The sequence below is a fragment of the Salmo salar genome, chromosome ssa10 (genome assembly GCF_905237065.1).
Source record: "Salmo salar chromosome ssa10, Ssal_v3.1, whole genome shotgun sequence".
Lineage (NCBI taxonomy): Eukaryota > Metazoa > Chordata > Actinopteri > Salmoniformes > Salmonidae > Salmo > Salmo salar.
This window is the reverse complement of record NC_059451.1, coordinates 36,033,035-36,051,857: the sequence shown is the minus strand read 5'-3', so window position 1 is coordinate 36,051,857 and position 18,823 is coordinate 36,033,035. Positions and strand designations below refer to the sequence as shown.

The window sequence follows — 18,823 nt, the reverse complement described above, 5'->3', positions numbered from 1 at the left end:
TACATATGGACAGTACCAAAACAAATGATCTAATGATTCTGTCTCTTCGCAGCCAAATATGCAGAGCTGGGATGGTTGTATCCCCCATATATATAAAATTCTGTTGGTTGCAAGAATTTTATATAATAATTTAGATAGAAAAATTCTAAGTTTTCAATTTGGCTTCATTTTGCGTATCTGTTCATAAACCATGTGCCATGGAATCGGTACATCAAAAATCTCTTCCTAACTATTTTGCAATCTATAAATCAAATCAAATCAAATTTGTATTGGTCACATACACATGGTTAGCAGATGTTAATGCGAGTGTAGCAAAATGCTTGTGCTTCTAGTTCCAACAGTGCAGTAATATCTAACAAGTAATCTAACAATTCCCAACCACTACCTAATACACACAAATCTAACAAGTAATCTAACAATTCCCCAACAACTACGTAATACACACAAATCTAAAGGGGTGAATGAGAATGTGTACATATAAGTATATGGATGAGCGATGGCCGAGTGGCATAGGCAAGGTGCAGTAGATGGTATAAAATACAGTATATACATGTGATATGAGTAATGTAAGATATGTAAACATGAATAAAGAGTCATTATTTAAAGTGGCATTGTTTAAAGTGACTAGTGATCCATTTATTAAAGTGTCCAGTGATTGGATCTCAATACAGTATATACATGAGATATGAGTAATGTAAGATATGCAGACATTAAAGTGAGAGGTTATAATCTGAATAAACAGAAAAAGGCCATTCTTGAACATGGGATGAGACATTCTTACTAACCTACTATAGGAACCAGTTTTGATTTAAGTATAACTTTTGTATGACTGGAGCCTTTAGTGAGAGGTCTAATTCTTTAATATTTAATCATTTTGTCTGGCTTGCCGTTCCAAATAAAATGGAATATTTTTTGCTTATATAATTTGAAAAACTGGTTGCTAGGTGTAGGCTAGACCATAAGCAAATAGGTAAACTGGAATATGACTAAAGAGTTCATCAGGGTGATTTTTCAACAAATAGACAAGTATTTTCCTTTCCATGATAGCAAGATCTTATCTATTTTTGCTAATTTTCTATTGTAATGTATTGTAGTGAGATAATTTCTTTACTTTGGGATATGAATCATGAGTATGTCCATAAAGCAATTATTTTTGCTTTTTTTTCAGTTTTACTTCAGTGCCTTATTGCAAACGGGATGTTTTGGAATAATTGTATTCTGTTCAGGCTTCCTTCATTTCACTCTGTCATTTAGGTTAGTATTGTGGATAAACTACAATGATGTTGATCCATCCTCAGTTTTCTCCTATCACAGCAATTCAACTCTGTAACTGTTTTAAAGTCACCATTGGCCTCATGGTGAAATCCCTGAGCAGTTTCCTTCCTCTCCAACAACTGAGTTAAGAAGGACACCTGTATCTTTGTAGTGACTGGGTGTACCATCCAAACTACAATTAATAACTTCACCATGCTCAAAGGGATATTCAATGTCTGCTTTATTTTTTATTTTTTACCCATCTACAAATAGGTGTCCTTCTTTGCGAGGCACTGGAAAACCCTGTCTGGTCTTTCCTAATCATGTTAAACACTATTATTGCACACAGAGTGAGTGCAACTTATTATGTGACTTGTTAAGCACATTTTTACTCCTGAACTTATTTAGGCTTGCCATAACAAAGGGGTTGAAGACTTAATGACTCAAGACATTTCAGCTTTACATTTTTTATGAATTAGTAAAATATCTCAATTTAATCAATTTTAAATTCAGGCTGTAACACAAAAAAATGTGGAACAAGTCAAGGGCTATGAATACTTTCTGAAGGCACTGTAGCTAGGTGTAGCCTGCTTGAACACCAGGTCCCCACATTTCCCTCTCCCATGCTGAATAGCCTGAAGCCACAGAGCACTTCTCACAGGTTCTATTTCGCTACGTGGGACAATTGCAAATTGTAGGTTGTGATTTTTGATTTGGTTACATGTACATTGAACAACACAGCAGCTTTTCAGCATGTTTTGTTTTTTCTACATAACAAAACATCAATGATGAAGTTGGCTCTTTTACAATTGGGGTCAATGGGAAAACATTTTTGTTTTCCCCAGTTTGTGGGAATGATGTAAATATCCACTCGGAGTAAACTGCAAGGAGCATAAGCCATTGACGAATGACCTCTATCTCACTCACTCGGTATTATTTATTGGGATAGATAATGTTGAATAGGGGTGGGTGGACAAATAAGAGGTGCAGTATGAAGAGTTGTAGATGTTGGCCCAGGGATTGAACCCTGGTCTTTCACGGGGCATGGGTAGTCCAGAGCCTGGCTGTGCCACTGCCCAAATTCCTGCATTGCCAGTGGTATATACTGTAGCATCTACCTCTTTCAAAGCCCTACATGCAGTAACCCAGACTTAACTGGCATGACCTGAATCTGTGGTCTATGCAATGATTCATACATTTCATGGTAGTTTGAAGAGCACTCGGCGTAAGTTAGGTAGTGTTTACAGTGTGACTGGGCAGTTTAGCCATTCAGAAGGTCTGTGCTCCAGTTTGCAGACTTGGCACGAGCTAGGCCTGCTGCACCGTCTGTCAGTCTCAATCCATTCTGAACCAGAGCAGGTAGCATACATCTACTTCAGGTTTCTTAAGTAACCATCTGTAGAACCAAAACAAGCCAACAACTCAAGTGTCATTTTCACTTTCCCCTCTCCTCACCATACCAGAAGCCCTCTCTCTCTCTCTCTCTCTCTCTCTCTCTCGCCTTTAGTCCCCCTCTCTCTTTCTCTCTCTCTCTTTCTCGCTATCTCTCTCTCTCTCTCTCCCTCTCTCTCACGCATTCTCTCTTGCATTTAGTCCTGTCTCAATTCAATTTGCTTCAATTTAAGGGGCTTTATTGGCATGGTAAACATATGTTAACATTGCCAAAGCAAGTGCAATAGACAATAAACAAAAGTGAAATAAACAATAAAAATGTACAGTAAACATTACACTCACAAAAGTTCCAAAATAATAAATATTATGTCTTTATATGGCTGCGCCCGGTGGCTGCGCCCGGCTGGCTGGCGGCGATGGCTGCGCCCGGCTGGCGGGAGGCGATGGCTGCGCCCGGCTGGCTGGCGGCGATGACTGCGCCCGGCTGGCGGGTGGCGATGGCTGCGCCCGGCTGGTGGGCGGCGATTTCTGCGCCCGGCTGGCGGGTCGGCGATGGCTGCGCCCGGCTGGCGGGTCGGCGATGGCTGCGCCCGGCTGGCGGGTCGGCGATGGCTGCGCCCGGCTGGCGGGCGGCGATGGCTGCGCCCGGCTGGCTGGCAGCGATGACTGCGCCCGGCTGGCGGCGATGGCTGCGCCCGGCTGGCGGGCGTCCCTGGCTGCGCCTGGCTGGCGGGAGTCCCTCCGGCGGCACTGACCCAGGATTCACCAGGCTGAGGAGATATGTAAGAGACCTGGCCCTAGGCGCAGGCACAGGACTCACCGGACAGGCGGGCGGCTCCGGACAGGCGGGCGGCTCTGGCGGCTCCGGACAGGCGGGCGGCTCTGGCGGCTCCTGACTTGCGGGCGGCTCTGGCGGCTCCTGACTGGCGGGCGGCTCTGGCGGCTCCTGACTGGCGGGCGGCTCTGGCGGCTCCTGACTGGCGGGCGGCTCTGGCGGCTCCTGACTGGCGGGCGGCTCTGACGGCACCTGAGTGGCGGGTGGCTCTGGCAGCTCCGGACTGGCGGGCGGCTCTGGCGGCTCCGGACTGGCGGGCAGCTCTGGCGGCTCTGGACTGGCGAGACTCACTGGAGGCCTAGTCCTAGGAGGCGGCACAGGACGGACCAGGATGGGGAGACCCACTGGAGGCCTGGTCCGAGGAGGAGGCACAGGCTTAACCAGGATGGGGAAACCCACTGGAGGCCTAGTCCTGGGAGGTGGCACAGGACGGACCAGGATGGGGAGACCCACTGGAGGCCTGGTCCGAGGAGGAGGCACAGGCTTAACCAGGATGGGGAGAACCACTGGAGGCCTAGTCCTGGGAGGTGGCACAGGACGGACCAGGCTGGAGAGATCCACTGGAGACCTGGTCCGAGGAGGTGGCACAGGATAAACCGGGCTGTGGGGGAGCACTGGAGTTCTGGTACGGACGCTCTTTACCCACACTCCAGGCTGAATGCCCACTTTGGCCCGGCACGGGCGGAGAGCAGGCATTGGGCGAACTGGACCCTCCCAGCGCCCTGGAGACACAGTGCGCAGAGCCGGTGCAGGATACCCTGGCCCGAAAAGGCGCACTGGAGACCAGACGCGCTGAGCTGGCACAACCCGTCCTGGCTCGATGCCTGCCCTCGCATGGCACTTGCGGGGGGCTGGTATGTAGCGCACCGGGCTTTGAACGCGCACTGGGGACACCGTGCGCTCCACAGCATAACACGGTGTCTTACCAGTACCACGCTGCTTCCGGTAAGCACGGGGAGTTGGCTCAGGTCTACCGCCTGACTCCGCCAATCTCCCCGTGTGCCCCCTCCAAATTTTTTGGGGGGGCTTCCTCTCGTGTCTGCTGCGCTCCCTTTCTTCATACCAGCGCCTCTCAGCTATCGCTGCCTCGATCTCCCACTGCGGGCATCAATAATCCCCAGTTTGAGCCCATGGTCCACCTTCGTCCAGTAATTCCCAATCAGCAACAACGAACTTCAGCTGTGCCTGATTGGGAGCCACACACGGCCCAAAACAAAGAACTACAAAAACATAGAAAAAGGAACATAGAACGCCCACCCAATGTAACACCCTGGCCTAACCAAAATAAAGAACAAAAACCCCTCTCTATGGCCAGGGCGTTACACGTGCACGCTTTCTCTCTCTCTATCTCTCTCCTTTTTTCACTCCTCTCTTTTTCTCTCATTCTCTCTCTCACTCTCCCTCCATCTCTGCTAAGTCATTCCACTTTCATAACCTTTTCCAAGCAGTTCTTTCTGCTCAGTGCTCACCCAGCCTCCCTCTATTTGGGTCTCAGAGGGTATTTTACATGAAAATGTCCTGTCAGAGGCAGGCTGGGGCTCCAAGCTGACTCACGCCAGAGCAGCGATGCAGCTGATTATTTACATTATGGTTAGGATAGGGATCAAGGGAAGGAACATGAGTTTTGACTAGGTATGATTTCTTGGAAAATGATACGTGTGGTCAAAGATCAAAAGGCATGCTTTGTCTTGGGTAAATGTGTAGAGATTTGATTATTGATTGGTCTTATAAACTGCTTTTGTCATATGAATGAAAAGCATGTAACAGTCTCATGGCTGATAAGCAAATCATACGAAAAATGGTTTATTTTAATAGGAAACTCCATGTGTTATGTAACATATGAAATTAATGAAATTCATAAAACATTAATAAAAGTAATATACTGTATGAAATATTTTCACATGGTGTATGAATACCAAGGCTGAATTATCTTTGATCTCTCAGTGGTCTCATTGTGATTGTGTTTCTCTCCGTGCAGTGTATCCAACCGGACGAGGCTTGTACGTCTGTCAACGGAGAGATCATCCTAGCCATGATGATGAACACCAGGACTTCTACCAAGACCCTAGTGGTGGTGGATGAACATGACACAGAGGAGGAGGAACCTGGTGAGTGGACTAACGCTAACCTACTGTACAGTCCTCATAACCAATATAATCTCTATGATGAACCAGCTTATCCAAAATATATGAGGAGGATGGCATGTTAGAACTACTGCAAAGTACTCATTCCATCTTTCCCTCCTTCCCTTCTTCCCTCCCTCCCTATACATCAGAGACAGTCTAATCTTACTGTAGTCTCGCAAGACGTACTGGAAGTCTAGCTAACATTTATATGAATGTCTGTGGAGAGAGACTAGTCTAACTGAGACATACTGTATGCGCAGCCTGCTTAACTAAGACACATGTAAAGAGCCAGAACTGTTTTGAGGTCATTGAAGAAGGACAGGAAGACAGAGAGAGTAAATCAGAGAACAGTCTGGGTGGCAGAAAGGACGTCCCAGGAAAAATCAACCTCAGTTCTGCAGAAGGAGAGGAGACACATTGCAGAGCGCATCCTCCGCCCCCCTGCCTCCCTGCATCTGGAGTTTATTAGCGTGTGTGTGTGTGTGTGTGTGTGTGTGTGTGTGTGTGTGTGTGTGTGTGTGTGTGTGTGTGTGTGTGTGTGTGTGTGTGTGTGTGTGTGTGTGTGTGTGTGTGTGTGTGAGAGAGAGGTTGATTGGAGCAGTCGAGCATAGCTGGGTTATGGGTGGCTTGCTGCTAGCGCTGAGGCCCCAGATGAGGCCCCAGCCATGTTCTATCACAGTTCTACAAAGCAGTACTGTGCGAAAGGAGTGGAAAAAGACGAGTCATCCACATCCATCCAGCAGAGAGCTCTAGTTGTTTTCACTTAGAACCTCCTCTGTGGCCTCCCCTTCCCGGTAAAGAAAGGAGGGAGAAGTGGTCTTCTCGCTAGGTTTGGGAGAATATCCAGAGCTTGAGGCCCCCTCATCGCTGCATTAGAAAATCACTTATTCAGTCAGTCAGTCAGTCAGTCAGTCAGTCAGTCAGTCAGTCAGTCAGTCAGTCAGTCAGTCAGTCAGTCAGTCAGTCAGTCAGTCAGTCAGTTGTTCTCTTCTCTGGGGCTCAGAGGGCTGGGATTGTGTGCGTGTGTGTGTGCGTGTATGAGTGTGTGATCAGAGAGAGGGTGGGGCAGACTGGAGTGGCCCCAGGACCACAGAGGCCCGAGGGTGTCCTACATCTCATTATACTCATTATGATCTAGATGGGACTGTTTTCACATTCCAATCAGCATCCCCCTATGGGGTGATTACATCAACAAGTGGACTGTTGTCGGTGGGTGTGATGAGTAAACCCCTATTGACCCACAATGTGCGTCCCAAATGGCACCATATTCCCTATGGGCCATGGTAAAAGTAGTGCACTATAAAGGGAATTGGCTGCAATTTAGGATGCAGTACTTGTCTTTCATGTCTAATCATACTGTATTAATCACTAAGGGCTGGCATTGTGCCCAGAGTAAATGAAGCATGGCAAACAGTAGTGGGAACCTGAGGAGTGTTTACTACACTTGATTTGGCCTATGTTGACAAAGGAGCACCATGCCACTGCAGGGCCTAAACATTGGGTACAGACTCAGGCTGCATCAGAATTGGCACCCTATTCCCTATATAGTGCACTACTTTTGACCAGAGCCCTAAGGGAATAGGGTGCCACTTGATTTGACAGTGAGCACCACTCCTCTGCGGCTCAGACTGAGATGTTGTAATCAAGGGATATGTCTTTCATTGATGATGTTTGGAAATAAAGAACCTCAACAACCTCAGCTGCTTTTAGCTATTGGTGATCAGAGACCCATAAGGATGGAGTCATCACCCACGTGGGCTCTGAGTATGCAGTATATGCCAAACCTAGCCTACTGTAACCAAGCCAACCTTGGCAGTGGTGTGTTGTGTTCCTGCCAATACCAGTACTTATGCCAAGCAGGGCTGTGGATTTGTTTCCCGTGGCAAAGGGATATTAAGTAAGCACATAAAGCCTAATGAAAAAAATACAGCTGGGCTCAGATACCATGCTTTTAATACAAAGGCATCTCTTATGCTGAGATGGCAAAGACAACAAGCAGTATTTTCAAGCAACCTGAGTCCTGTACTGGACAGTATCCACTGAGTTCAGCTTGATCTCCAAATCAAAGAGGGACGTTTGTAGGCAGTTTGTTGCACGGAAAAACATAACAGCCTCAAGCTCAGCCATCAAAGTTAGATTTACTGCCTCACAGCATAAATAAATTGTCACCCTTTTTACTGAACTGTGAACTGTAAGGAAAGCTAACAGAAGGGACAGTAGTAATGTTGAGTACTGGTAAGAACGTTGAGCTATCAAAAGAAGTCTCTGCACACTTGAATCAGATGCAGGTTCAGTGCTAAGCTTCAGATGCGAGTTGTAATGTGCTAAGCTTTCAGTCAACAACCAACTTCGTCAGAGCACTGCCATTTTGAATCCCCTGTTGCATATCTCCCTATGCTTTTCTTTTGAAGTGGACTTGTTTACAGTACAGTAATTATACAACACATAACATTTTCTGACTGAATTCCTGTTATCTGACTGACTGCCTGTAAATTGTGCAACCAAGTCAACTGGCATATGGTTTATCTGAGTACAGGCCTCAAATGTCAAGGATCTCACATGGACTCCATTAGTCATTTCTACACACTTTGGGGATTTGAATTAGAGGCCAAGGGTCAGATGTTAAGAGAAACAAGGCACCATGCCACTAAAGGACTGTTCTTCTGTTCTATTATGTGAACAGCAAACACTGGGCAAACAAATGACGTTGACTCTATTGAGGTGCTATCGGTTCCGGGTCGACTGTGTCTAGAGCATACGGAGATGAGAACGTTGCCTTTCCTTTAGTTTCCTCTTTCTCTCTCTTTCTCTCCCACTCTCTCGCTTTCTCTCTCTCTCTCTCTCTCTTTCTCTCTCCCTTCCTCTCACACACGTAGCACAGCTGAGATCTTTGTGAAATCTGAATAAGTATGAAGAACAAAGCTTTGCTTCTTACATGGAGAATGGTTGAACCTTAGGGTCTCTTTCATACTATTTGCAGATGTGCTAGTAGGAAAGTTGGTCTGGGGGGAAGACCCAGGGATAGCTGACTCAACCATCTTTGTTAGAACACATGGGCAGGCGAGGCTAGATGGGAACAGGGCAGGGACCCTTACACAGAACCTCAGAGCTGTGACCATACCTCAGACGGCCAAAAACCCCAACTGCAACCCAGAGGTGGAACTTCCCAATCAAAGTTTGACCAGGCTTGGAAAGATCTTCTGCTACAGTCTTTTCATACAACTGTACTGTACAACTACAACTGTACTGCAAAACAAATTTCCACGGTGTGCTAGTTTTGTTGGCCTCAACTTGTCTTCGGCTCCTCTATCCTCTCCTCTGACCTGGAACTCGTTGAGCGTCTCTGATTGTTGGCCTCAACTTGTCTTCGGCTCCTCTATCCTCTCCTCTGACCTGGAACTCGTTGGGCGTCTCTGATTGTTGACGGGTCAGCTTTGCATTTTCTTCATAACGAGCCAAAGGAACAGATAAGACTGGAGAGGTGGAGCAGTAGGAGGGATGACAGGAGGGTGGGATGAAGGGGGAATGGAGGAGAAGGATTGAGAGATGGAGCAGGAAAGTCACTGAGTGGTTTGGAGGGGAGGGAGGGATGAAGGGAGGGGGGTCCCATGTGAAATCCAACTATCCTCTGATGGTTCTATCATTGTCCGTCATGATGGAATGAAAACCCAAAGGTGTTCTTTCCCGGAATAGCTTGGACCCGGAACAAACCTGCTCTTGAGTTCGCCTCTACACAACAAGCACCATTGTATGGTTTGTTTAGAAGTAATTTGTTTGTTTTTTTAAAGCTGTCCAGATGACCTCAAATTAAGGAATAAGCAGAAATGTTAGGAGTCAACAAGTTCATCTCTGCACTCTGTTCCCTTTGTAGTGCACTACTTTTGCCCAGGGCACATAGGGGACCATTGTCAAGACCTGGTTATCCCACGGTAGTTAGGGTCATTGGGTTGCTCAGATTTGATTTAGAAGTGCTGTCATTTTACGTCACAGCAAGTGTTCTTGACGCTTCAACACATAGTTGTGATATGGTGTTTTCATGCATCTACAAATGTAATGTTGTTCAGTTGTTGTTCTATGTTAACACCAGTCTGTGTTTTATGTTTCAGTTCATCCCACCCTCATGGCATCACAAGACCCTGCTGACCCCCTAGGGGAAAGTAAGTCAGTCATTGACTAGGAAATTCTTAACCAATGGTTTTATATCTCAGGATCTTAGGCCACTTTGACATAATACTTGTTGTCCAGATTGAGTTATGTCATTTACTTATAACTTGTTTTCATGCTGTCACGACCAGAGAAAAATACATGCTGTCGCTACCTCACGTTCAAACCAAGGTGTTGTCATGTTGTCAAGTCATTGAATAACAATCTACCTTGTTCTCTCTCTCAGCCATCTTGTATGTGTTGGACACTCCAACCGTGGTTGGGATCGCCTTCGCTGCATTTGTGATCGGTGCCCTGTTGACCGGAGCCCTGTGGTTCATCTACTCTCATACAGGTACATCTCTCTGACCTGTCCCTTTACCTGAGACACAGGAAAGTCTCATACAGGTACATCTCTCTGACCTGTCCCTTTACCTGAGACACAGGAACGTCTCATACAGTTAAATCTCTCTGACCTGTCCCTTTACCTGAGACACAGGAACGTCTCATACAGGTACATCTCTCTGACCTGTCCCTTTACCTGAGACACAGGAACGTCTCATACAGTTAAATCTCTCTGACCTGTCCCTTTACCTGAGACACAGGAAGTCTCATACAGTTACATCCCCACTTGTATACTACTTAGAATGTATGCTCAATGCATTGCTTCATTCCAAGTGGTATGATAGTATGGACATTGGAACATTCATTAGTGCTATGCTTGTTTGGAACGTAGACGCTCATTGGAACTTAAACATCTGGGTACTGTCCCTTTACCTGCTGCTGCATGAGGTCCTACCTGTTGGGCCTCATGTTAGACTGAAGGTTTCATCTTGATGGTGACCTCTCTGGACTGATAAGTGCTTCTAAAGAATGTCTTAACTACACAGTGCCAGAATGCTGTTTTATAATCAGAAAACATCTTATCGCTGATAGAGGCGAGTTGACAATAACCAGGGCCGTAGCTACATTTGAGGACAACGAGGTCATATCCTCTGCATTTTTTTCAAATAGATTGGGGTCACTTAGAAATGTCCTTGTTTTTGAAAGAAAGGGCACATTTTTTGTCCATTAAAATAACATCAAATTGATCAGAAATACAGTGTAGACATTGTTAATGTTGTAAATGACTATTGTAGCTGGAAACGGACAATTTTTTTTATGGAATATCTACATAGGTGTTCAGAGACCAATTATCAGCAACCATCACTCCTGTGTTCCAATGGCACGTTATGTTAGCTAATCCAAGTTTATCATTTTAAAAGGCTAATTGATCATTAGAAAACCCTTTTGCAATTATGTTAGCACAGCTGGAAACTGTTCTGATTAAAGAAGCAATAAAACTGGCCTTCTTTAGACTAGTTGAGTATCTGGAGCATCAGCATTTGTTGGTTTGATTACAAAATGTCCAGAAAAACTAATTTTTACTGAAACTCATCCGTCTATTTTTGTTCTGAGAAATGAAGGCTATTCCATGCGAGAAATTGCCAAGAAACGGAAGATCTCGTACAACGCTGTGTACTACTCCCTTCACAGAACAGCGCAAACTGGCTCTAACCAGAATAGAAAGAGGAGTGGGAGGCCGCAGTGCACAACTGAGCAAGAGGACAAGTACATTAGTGTCTAGTTTGAGAAACAGATGCCTCACAAGTCCTCAACTGGCAGCTTCATTAAATAGTACCCGCAAAACACCAGTCTCAACATCAACAGTGAAGAGGCGACTCCGGGATGCTGGCCTTCTAGGCAGAGTTGCAAAGAAAAAGCCATATCTTAGACTGGCCAATAAAAATAAAAGATTAAGATGGGCAAAAGAACACAGACACTGGACAGAGGAATTCTGCCTTTGATGGACTGTCGTTTCTCTTTGCTTATTTGAGCTGTTCTTGCCATAATATGGACTTGGTCTTTTATCAAATAGGGCTATCTTCTGTATACCACCCTTACCTTGTCACAACACAACTGATTGGCTCAAACGCATTAAGAAGGAAATAAATTGCGCAAATTAACTTAACAAGGCACACCTGTTAATTGAAATGCATTCCAGGAGACTACCTCATGAAGCTGGTTGAGAGAATGACAAGAGTGTGCAAAGCTGTCATCAATGAAAAGGGTGGCTACTTTGAAGAATATCAAATATAAAATATATTTTGATTTGTTTAACACTTTTTTGGTTACAACATGATTCCATATGTGTTATTTCTCAGTTTTGATGTCTTCACTATTTTTCTACAATGTAGAAAATAGTAAAGAATAAAGAAAATCCCTTGAATGAGTAGGTGTGTCCAAACCTTTGACTGGTACTGCATGTCAAAATGTGTATAATTGCAGGAAATTAGCTGTAAAACTGCAATCACCAAAAAAGTTCTGTAAGGCTTACGTAGTTGTTTAACTTTTGTTAATAACATACTTTTTCTGGTAACAGATCCCTCTGTACAGATTAAATTATAGTTTTTAATTGCGGTGCTCAGTTAACCTCTATGGGCTAGGTGCTTGCGTCCCACCTACTCAACAGCCAGTTGAATCCTGTGGCGCGTTATTCAAATACCTTAGAAATGCTATTACTTCAATTTTTCAAAAATATGACTATTTTACACCATTTTAAAAGTAAGACTCTCGTTAATCTAACCACACTGTCCGATTTCAAAAAGGCTTTACAACGAAAGCAAAACATTAGATTATGTCAGCAGAGTACCCAGCCAGAAATAATCAGACACCCATTTTTCAAGCTAGCATATAATGTCACATAAACCCAAACCACAGCTAAATGTAGCACTAACCTTTGATGATCTTCATCAGATGACAAACCTAGGACATTATGTTATACAATTCATGCATGTTTTGTTCAATCAAGTTCATATTTATATCAAAAACCAGCTTTTTACATTAGCATGTGACTAGCATGTGACTAGCATTCCCACCGAACACTGCCGGTGAATTTACTAAATTACTCACGATAAACGTTCACAAAAAGCATAACAATTATTTTAAGAATTATAGATACAGAACTCCTCTATGCACTCGATATGTCCGATTTTAAAATAGCTTTTCGGTGAAAGCACATTTTGCAATATTCTCAGTAGATAGCCCGGCATCACAGGGCTAGCTATTTAGACACCCAGCAAGTTTAGCACTCATCAAAGTCAGATTTACTATAAGAAAAATGTTATTACCTTTGTTGTCTTCATCAGAATGCACTCCCAGGACTTCTACTTCAATAACAAATGTTGGTTTGGTCCAAAATAATCCATCGTTATATCCAAACAGCGGCGTTTTGTTCGTGCGTTCAAGACACTATCCTAAAGGGTAAATAAGGGTGGCGAGCATGGCGCAATTCGTGACAAAAAAAATCTAAATATTCCATTACCGTACTTCGAAGCATGTCAACCGCTGTTTAAAATCAATTTTTATGCCATTTTTCTGATAAAAAAGCGATAATATTCCGACCGGGGATCTGCGTTTAGGTAAACAGACAAAGGAAAAGAAAGCATTCGGTCGACGCGGGCACGCGCCTAAGCCCATAGTACTCTGAGTGGCCACTTGCCAAAAGCGATAAAGTGTTTCAGCCAGAGCCTGCCTCGATATCGTTCAGCTTTTTCCCGGGCTCTGAGAGCCTATGGAAACCGTAGGAAGTGTCACGTTATTGCACAGATCCTCAGTTTTCAATAAAAAGAGCCAAGATGAAACACTACTTCTCAGACAGGCCACTTCCTGCATGAAATCTTCTCAGGTTTTGGCCTGCCTTATGAGTTCTGTTATACTCACAGACACCATTCAAACAGTTTTAGAAACTTTAGGGTGTTTTCTATCCAAAGCCAATAATTATATGCATATTCTAGTTACTGGGCAGGAGTAGTAACCAGATTAAATCGGGTACGTTTTTTTATCCGGCTGTGTCAATACTGCCCCCTAGCCCTAACAGGTTAATGGGAGTTAATGTGTAGCGGCTAATTGTATAGCTAATAGGCTATGTTTTAGTAGATCAACTGAGGTGAATGAACCTACAGCAACCAATGTGGTAATGGCTAAGGCAATTTTGCTTGTTTATTCTGTTATCCAAATAGCATTTTAGAGTTTTAAAATGTTATAGAAATGCAGTAAATGAGCTTTAACTTTCTTTACATTTATTGGATCCCCCAACCCGACTAAAACTCAGACCCTGGCTACACCCCTGGCAATAACATATTGACCCCTCTACTGTAAATATATCCTGTTTGTCAGCTTAAGCGGCTCTTCTCTTTCCTGCCTTTGAATGGGTCTCGTGTCCTGCGGGTTGTTTTATTCTCAGACACAATGGCCTCAGCTCGGACATAGAGAGTGGGCTGGCTGGAATTCTCCCTGTCCATTTTGTGGGGTACTCGCCGTTTGGCTCACAGGAAGAGAGACACAATCTGTCCATTAGATGCTAAGTCAAGACTTTCCACACCAGCATCCCCAGGCTGGTGACCCCTGACCTTTGGGAGGAAGCGTGGAGGTCACTGAGGTCTGGAGAGGACCTCTAACAGCACATACTGTAGAACAGAACAGGCCTGTCTGTGTTCTGCCTGGCTGCTATGCTGTTGAGTTGACCCCCTGTCATCGATCCTTCATGTGTCCTCAGAGAAAACCATGAAATCCTTTATAAACAAGATCAGGGTGTTCTAAGTGTGATCATTGCCCTAAGGTGTAGAGGACCACAGCACAGATAGCACCAAAGGCATGTCTGTGTTCTGCCTGTTTGGCCACTGGCTGTCTTATCTGCTTACTACACTGTTGGCCCCCCTCTTCATCGATCTGATGTGATCTCAGTGAAACACTGTGAAACCTTTCATTTACAGCATAAGGGGGTTCTAATAAAGTTGATCTAATCTAGGTAATGTCATTACTAAAATGTGTGTCACTTATAACTTAGAAGCAGTAGGGCGGCAAATTTCAACCTCACTAAAATGCGGAAATCTCAGAAAAGTGCAGCAAACTCCACTAATGTGCATTTCAGTTAACCAGTCCAAATACATAATTTTTTACTTTTATCTTTATCCCTCTGTTTATACTGGCACCCCTTTAAAACGTCCTTCATAAGACTTTTATGAGTTTCCTAGAGAGACCCGCCATTATAAACACAAGCCTTTGTATTCCCCTATGGCCCAAAATATTGTTGAGGTCAAGAGTTGAACTTCTTTAGGGAAACAGGTGTAAAGAATGTAGTTATGAAAAGATTAGGAGAGTTAAGCCCTTTTAGAAGTTGTGATAAAAAACACTGCAGGAATGTGGTTCTAATATTGATGTTATAGCTAGTGGTTCCTCTGTTGGAGCATAATAGGCCGAGAGGCTTAGGCTTGTGTCCCAAATAGCTCCCTATTCCCTATATAGTGCACTACTTTTGATGAGGGCTCCCTGGTGGCGCAGTGGTCTAAGGCACTGCATCTCAGTACAAGAGGATTCACTGCACTCCCTGGTTTGATACCAGGCTGCATCACATCCGGCCGTGATTGGGAGTCCCATAGTGCGGCGCCCAGCGTCGTCTGGGTTTGGCCGGTGTAGGCCATCATTGTAAATAAGAATTTGTCTTAACTGACTTGCCTAGTTAAATAAATGTTAAATTAAAAATAAAATTAAAAATGAGGCCCATAGGGCTCTGGTCAAAAGCAGTGCACTATATAGGGAATTGGGTACTATTTGGGATGCATCCCTATTATATTCTGATGTAGTCTTGGATAGGGAATAGGGTACTATTTGGGACGCATCCCTATTCTATTCTGATGTAGTCTTGGAAACTATTGACTTGTAACACCAACATATCCCTACATGGAAACATAGGCAAGAATACCCCAAGAATTTATATTTTCTCAAAAACAACTTAAAATATCCACAACTGAATAATTTTAAAACAGTGAATGATGAAACATGTACCCTCACTTATTCCCTCAGGAGGCGAAGGACAATGTTAGAGGTTTGTTCACATTAAAAGCCAAAACCATACTCACCCCACACTCATCTACACTCACCCACTCACAAAACAAGCCCATAAAGTTTTCTCCTTGGTCTGTGTGGTCTTGGCCAAATCCTAAAAAGAAACTCCAAGATGGCTGAAGCATCCACCTGATGGCTCAAAACTGAACCTTTCAACAGACTAGGCATGAGTACACATTTTAATCAGGTACAAGTGTGCAATATGGTTTCCCCTATCAGGCTCTGCAGATAGGACAGCTAGCTCATGCTTTGATATTCCCCATGACTGGTATAGAAGGTCACAATTAAAACCGGTAGAGTACTCTGAAGTATTCTTTATCATTACCGTGTGTTTGCAGCCACAGGGAAGTGACATTTATTTAATACAAATAAGAGATATTTTAATGTAACCGGAAACAGATATCAGGAAGTTATTTATTAAAGCTATGTCTTCAGTCCAGTAATGTATCCTGTGTATACAGGACGTGATAAATACTATCCCTAGTATCCATCTATTTTACTATATGCCACATTAGGAATGTGGTGTACGTCCAGAATGGCACGCTATTCCCTATATAGTGCACTACTTTTGACCAGAGCTCTATGGGCCCTGGTGAAAAGTAGTGCACTAAATATGGAATAGGGTGCTATTTTGGGACACAGCTTTGGAGGAAGGATGCTGTTATGGAAGATTGGCTGTGATCTCGCTGCCTGCATTGTGATAGCTCACACCAGGGGTTAAAGGGGATTGCCACTGGAGACAAGGAGTGGGAGTTACCCGGGCGCCGGAACAGGGTGAATAGACTGTTGCTTCACTTCAATGACACGTGATGTCACCATACGCAAAGTTTCTCATTCAGGCCAGATGGTTTACAACAACATTAAATTAAATTATATAGCCCATTTGTGTCTGGCCGGCCAGACCTAGCTATCTGGCAGGCCTGACCTACAGTACCTATCTGGCTGGTTTTCCGGACCTACCTATCTGGTCGGCCGGATCTATCATGAGATTTATAGATTTGTTTGGTCAAACTCGCTGACAGTATGGTGGAAAGCCAAGTATGCTTTTAGGGGCGAATTCTAACTTCTATTTACGTCAAATTTTCACTTGGTCTCCCATAGATTTCAATGCATGACTAAATTAAATTTAGGATTTCGCCCCTTAGATTCCTACCAGGAGGTAAACTGACTTTGTTATTGAAGTTTTTTTAGAGATAGAGAATGGACAGAAAGGAGAGTTAAAGTGAGCCGAGGCCTTTTGTGTTTGACAACCCATGCAGTGTTCTGTGAGTATATGGACTGTGTTTAGCTTGAGCTCTTTGACAGCGCTGCTCTGGCAAACATTAGAGCAGAGAGAGAGACGAGGGGCCTGAAAGAGGGAACCAGAAGGGCTGTGGGCCCAGAGCCGCGCAACACACACACAAAAGTAAATGACAGTAATACCCAAACACAGAACCACTCCAGAAACCAACAGAGATCAATATGGTAGGCACCGACTGCGTCCCAAATGGCACCGTATTCCCTATATAGTGTACGACTTTTCACCAAAGCCTGTAGGGCTCTGGTCAAAAGTAGTGCAGTATATAGGAAATACGGTGCAATTTGGGAAACAATCACAGACTCCATTTTTCCAGTCTCTCTCTATGTATATTCCTCTATGGTCCTCACTCAGCTATGCAGGAGCTCAGATTGCAAACAAACAACATATGGAGTGCATTTTAATACCAGAAGCACAGTGTGCCAGATATGTAAAACAAACACAGGGATTTTTTCAGATGCCTTCAGTTCTCAGTCAGACAAGCTTTCCAAACAAATTGAAGCATTTTTATTTGCCCCCTAACTTTCTGTCTCCAGCTTTGGAGCCCAGGAATCTACAAACTGGAATGCTCATTTAAACACAGAACAATAAACAAGTCAGTGGTTTGAGGTCCAAGCAAAAGGCCTCTGTCTCATTTTTATTCTGCTAAAGCTATGCGAATTGCTTGCAGATAACAGGAAGTGGAGAGTTGGATTGAGAAGCCTCAGTTCAGGTCTTTCCATTTTAGACACTGTGCTTGATGAGGTGTTTTGATTGGCTGACTCAAAGGAGTTGAGTCCTTGTGCGACTGTTACGTTCACTTAACAAATGGCAGTGAAGTGGCGGTCACCACATGGGACAAGCAGCAGCACTTGGAGAACTGATGATTTTCATTTATACATCAGTCTGTTACCAGATTGAGCCATTGGCCTCTAGATAATAAGATACCTTGAATAAAAGGCAGTGGTACAAAACAGCGTATCTAAAATCATATTATTGTGATGTATTTCATCAAACCTTATCTCTCTGTCTTTTTCATTCTCTCCCCTCCCTCGCTCTCTCCCTCTCCCTCACTCACTTCTGTATTTTTTCTTCTCACCCCCTCCTGCGTGTCTCTCCCCCTCTCTCTGTCTGTCTTTCTCTCTCCCTCCCCCTTTCTCCCACACCCCTCTCCTTCTCTCTCACTTCCCTCCCTCTCCCCCTCACCTCCCTATCCAGGTGATACAGCTGGGCGACAGCAGCCCCTGAAGCCCCAACCCCCACCCTCAGAGAACAGCAGTGTGGCCCACAGTATTGGCAGCACACAAAGCACACCCTGTTCAAGCAGCAGTACAGCATAGCCCAGAGGTCAGGCCAAGGCCATTGGAAAGGAGCCCGGCGGGGAGCCCCCTACCCCCCTGCAGGGCTACAGGAAGGGCTACACGGGTCACAGGGAACTGGGTTTGTTGACACTTGTTTCCCCTCTGGATGAAAGGAATTATTTTGGGATGCTTTGTGAAAACAAAGAAGAAGGATGATTTATTAAAGAAGAAAATAAAAATAAAAGGATAAAAAAAGGATTTTGAAAGATACTAAAAAACAATAACACCCGTTAATGTCCCTGGTTAATTCAATTTATTTCAACACAAGTTAATCTGTGTGACAGAACTGCTGTACTACAAGGACTGGTCTGAGAGTGAAACAGTACTAGGGTTGTTCCACCAATTCGGTGCCTTTTGAGAAGTGTAACTTGCTCCAAAAAAACGTTGATTTCACCTCATTTTAACATTCTGTCATAAAGAGCACATGTTCAACATCATAAAACACACATTTTCTAATCTCTATAGGTTCAATTTAAAAAAAGGACTAGTA

General features: G+C 44.2%; 1 protein-coding gene across 3 annotated transcripts in view; it reads left to right on the top strand.

Moving 5' to 3' along the window:
• Positions 1-18,544, top strand: part of LOC106560309 (transforming growth factor beta receptor type 3) — a 162,609-nt gene extending 144,065 nt beyond the window's left edge. For all 3 annotated transcript variants that reach the window (XM_045687705.1, XM_045687706.1, XM_045687704.1), the window contains exons 14-17: positions 5,460-5,589; positions 9,714-9,764; positions 9,998-10,105; positions 18,191-18,544. In XM_045687705.1, coding sequence (XP_045543661.1) covers positions 5,460-5,589; positions 9,714-9,764; positions 9,998-10,105; positions 18,191-18,312 — 411 coding nt within the window. In that variant the 3' untranslated portion in view covers positions 18,313-18,544. The remainder of the gene's footprint in view (positions 1-5,459; positions 5,590-9,713; positions 9,765-9,997; positions 10,106-18,190) is intronic.
• The last annotated feature ends 279 nt before the right edge of the window (positions 18,545-18,823 follow it).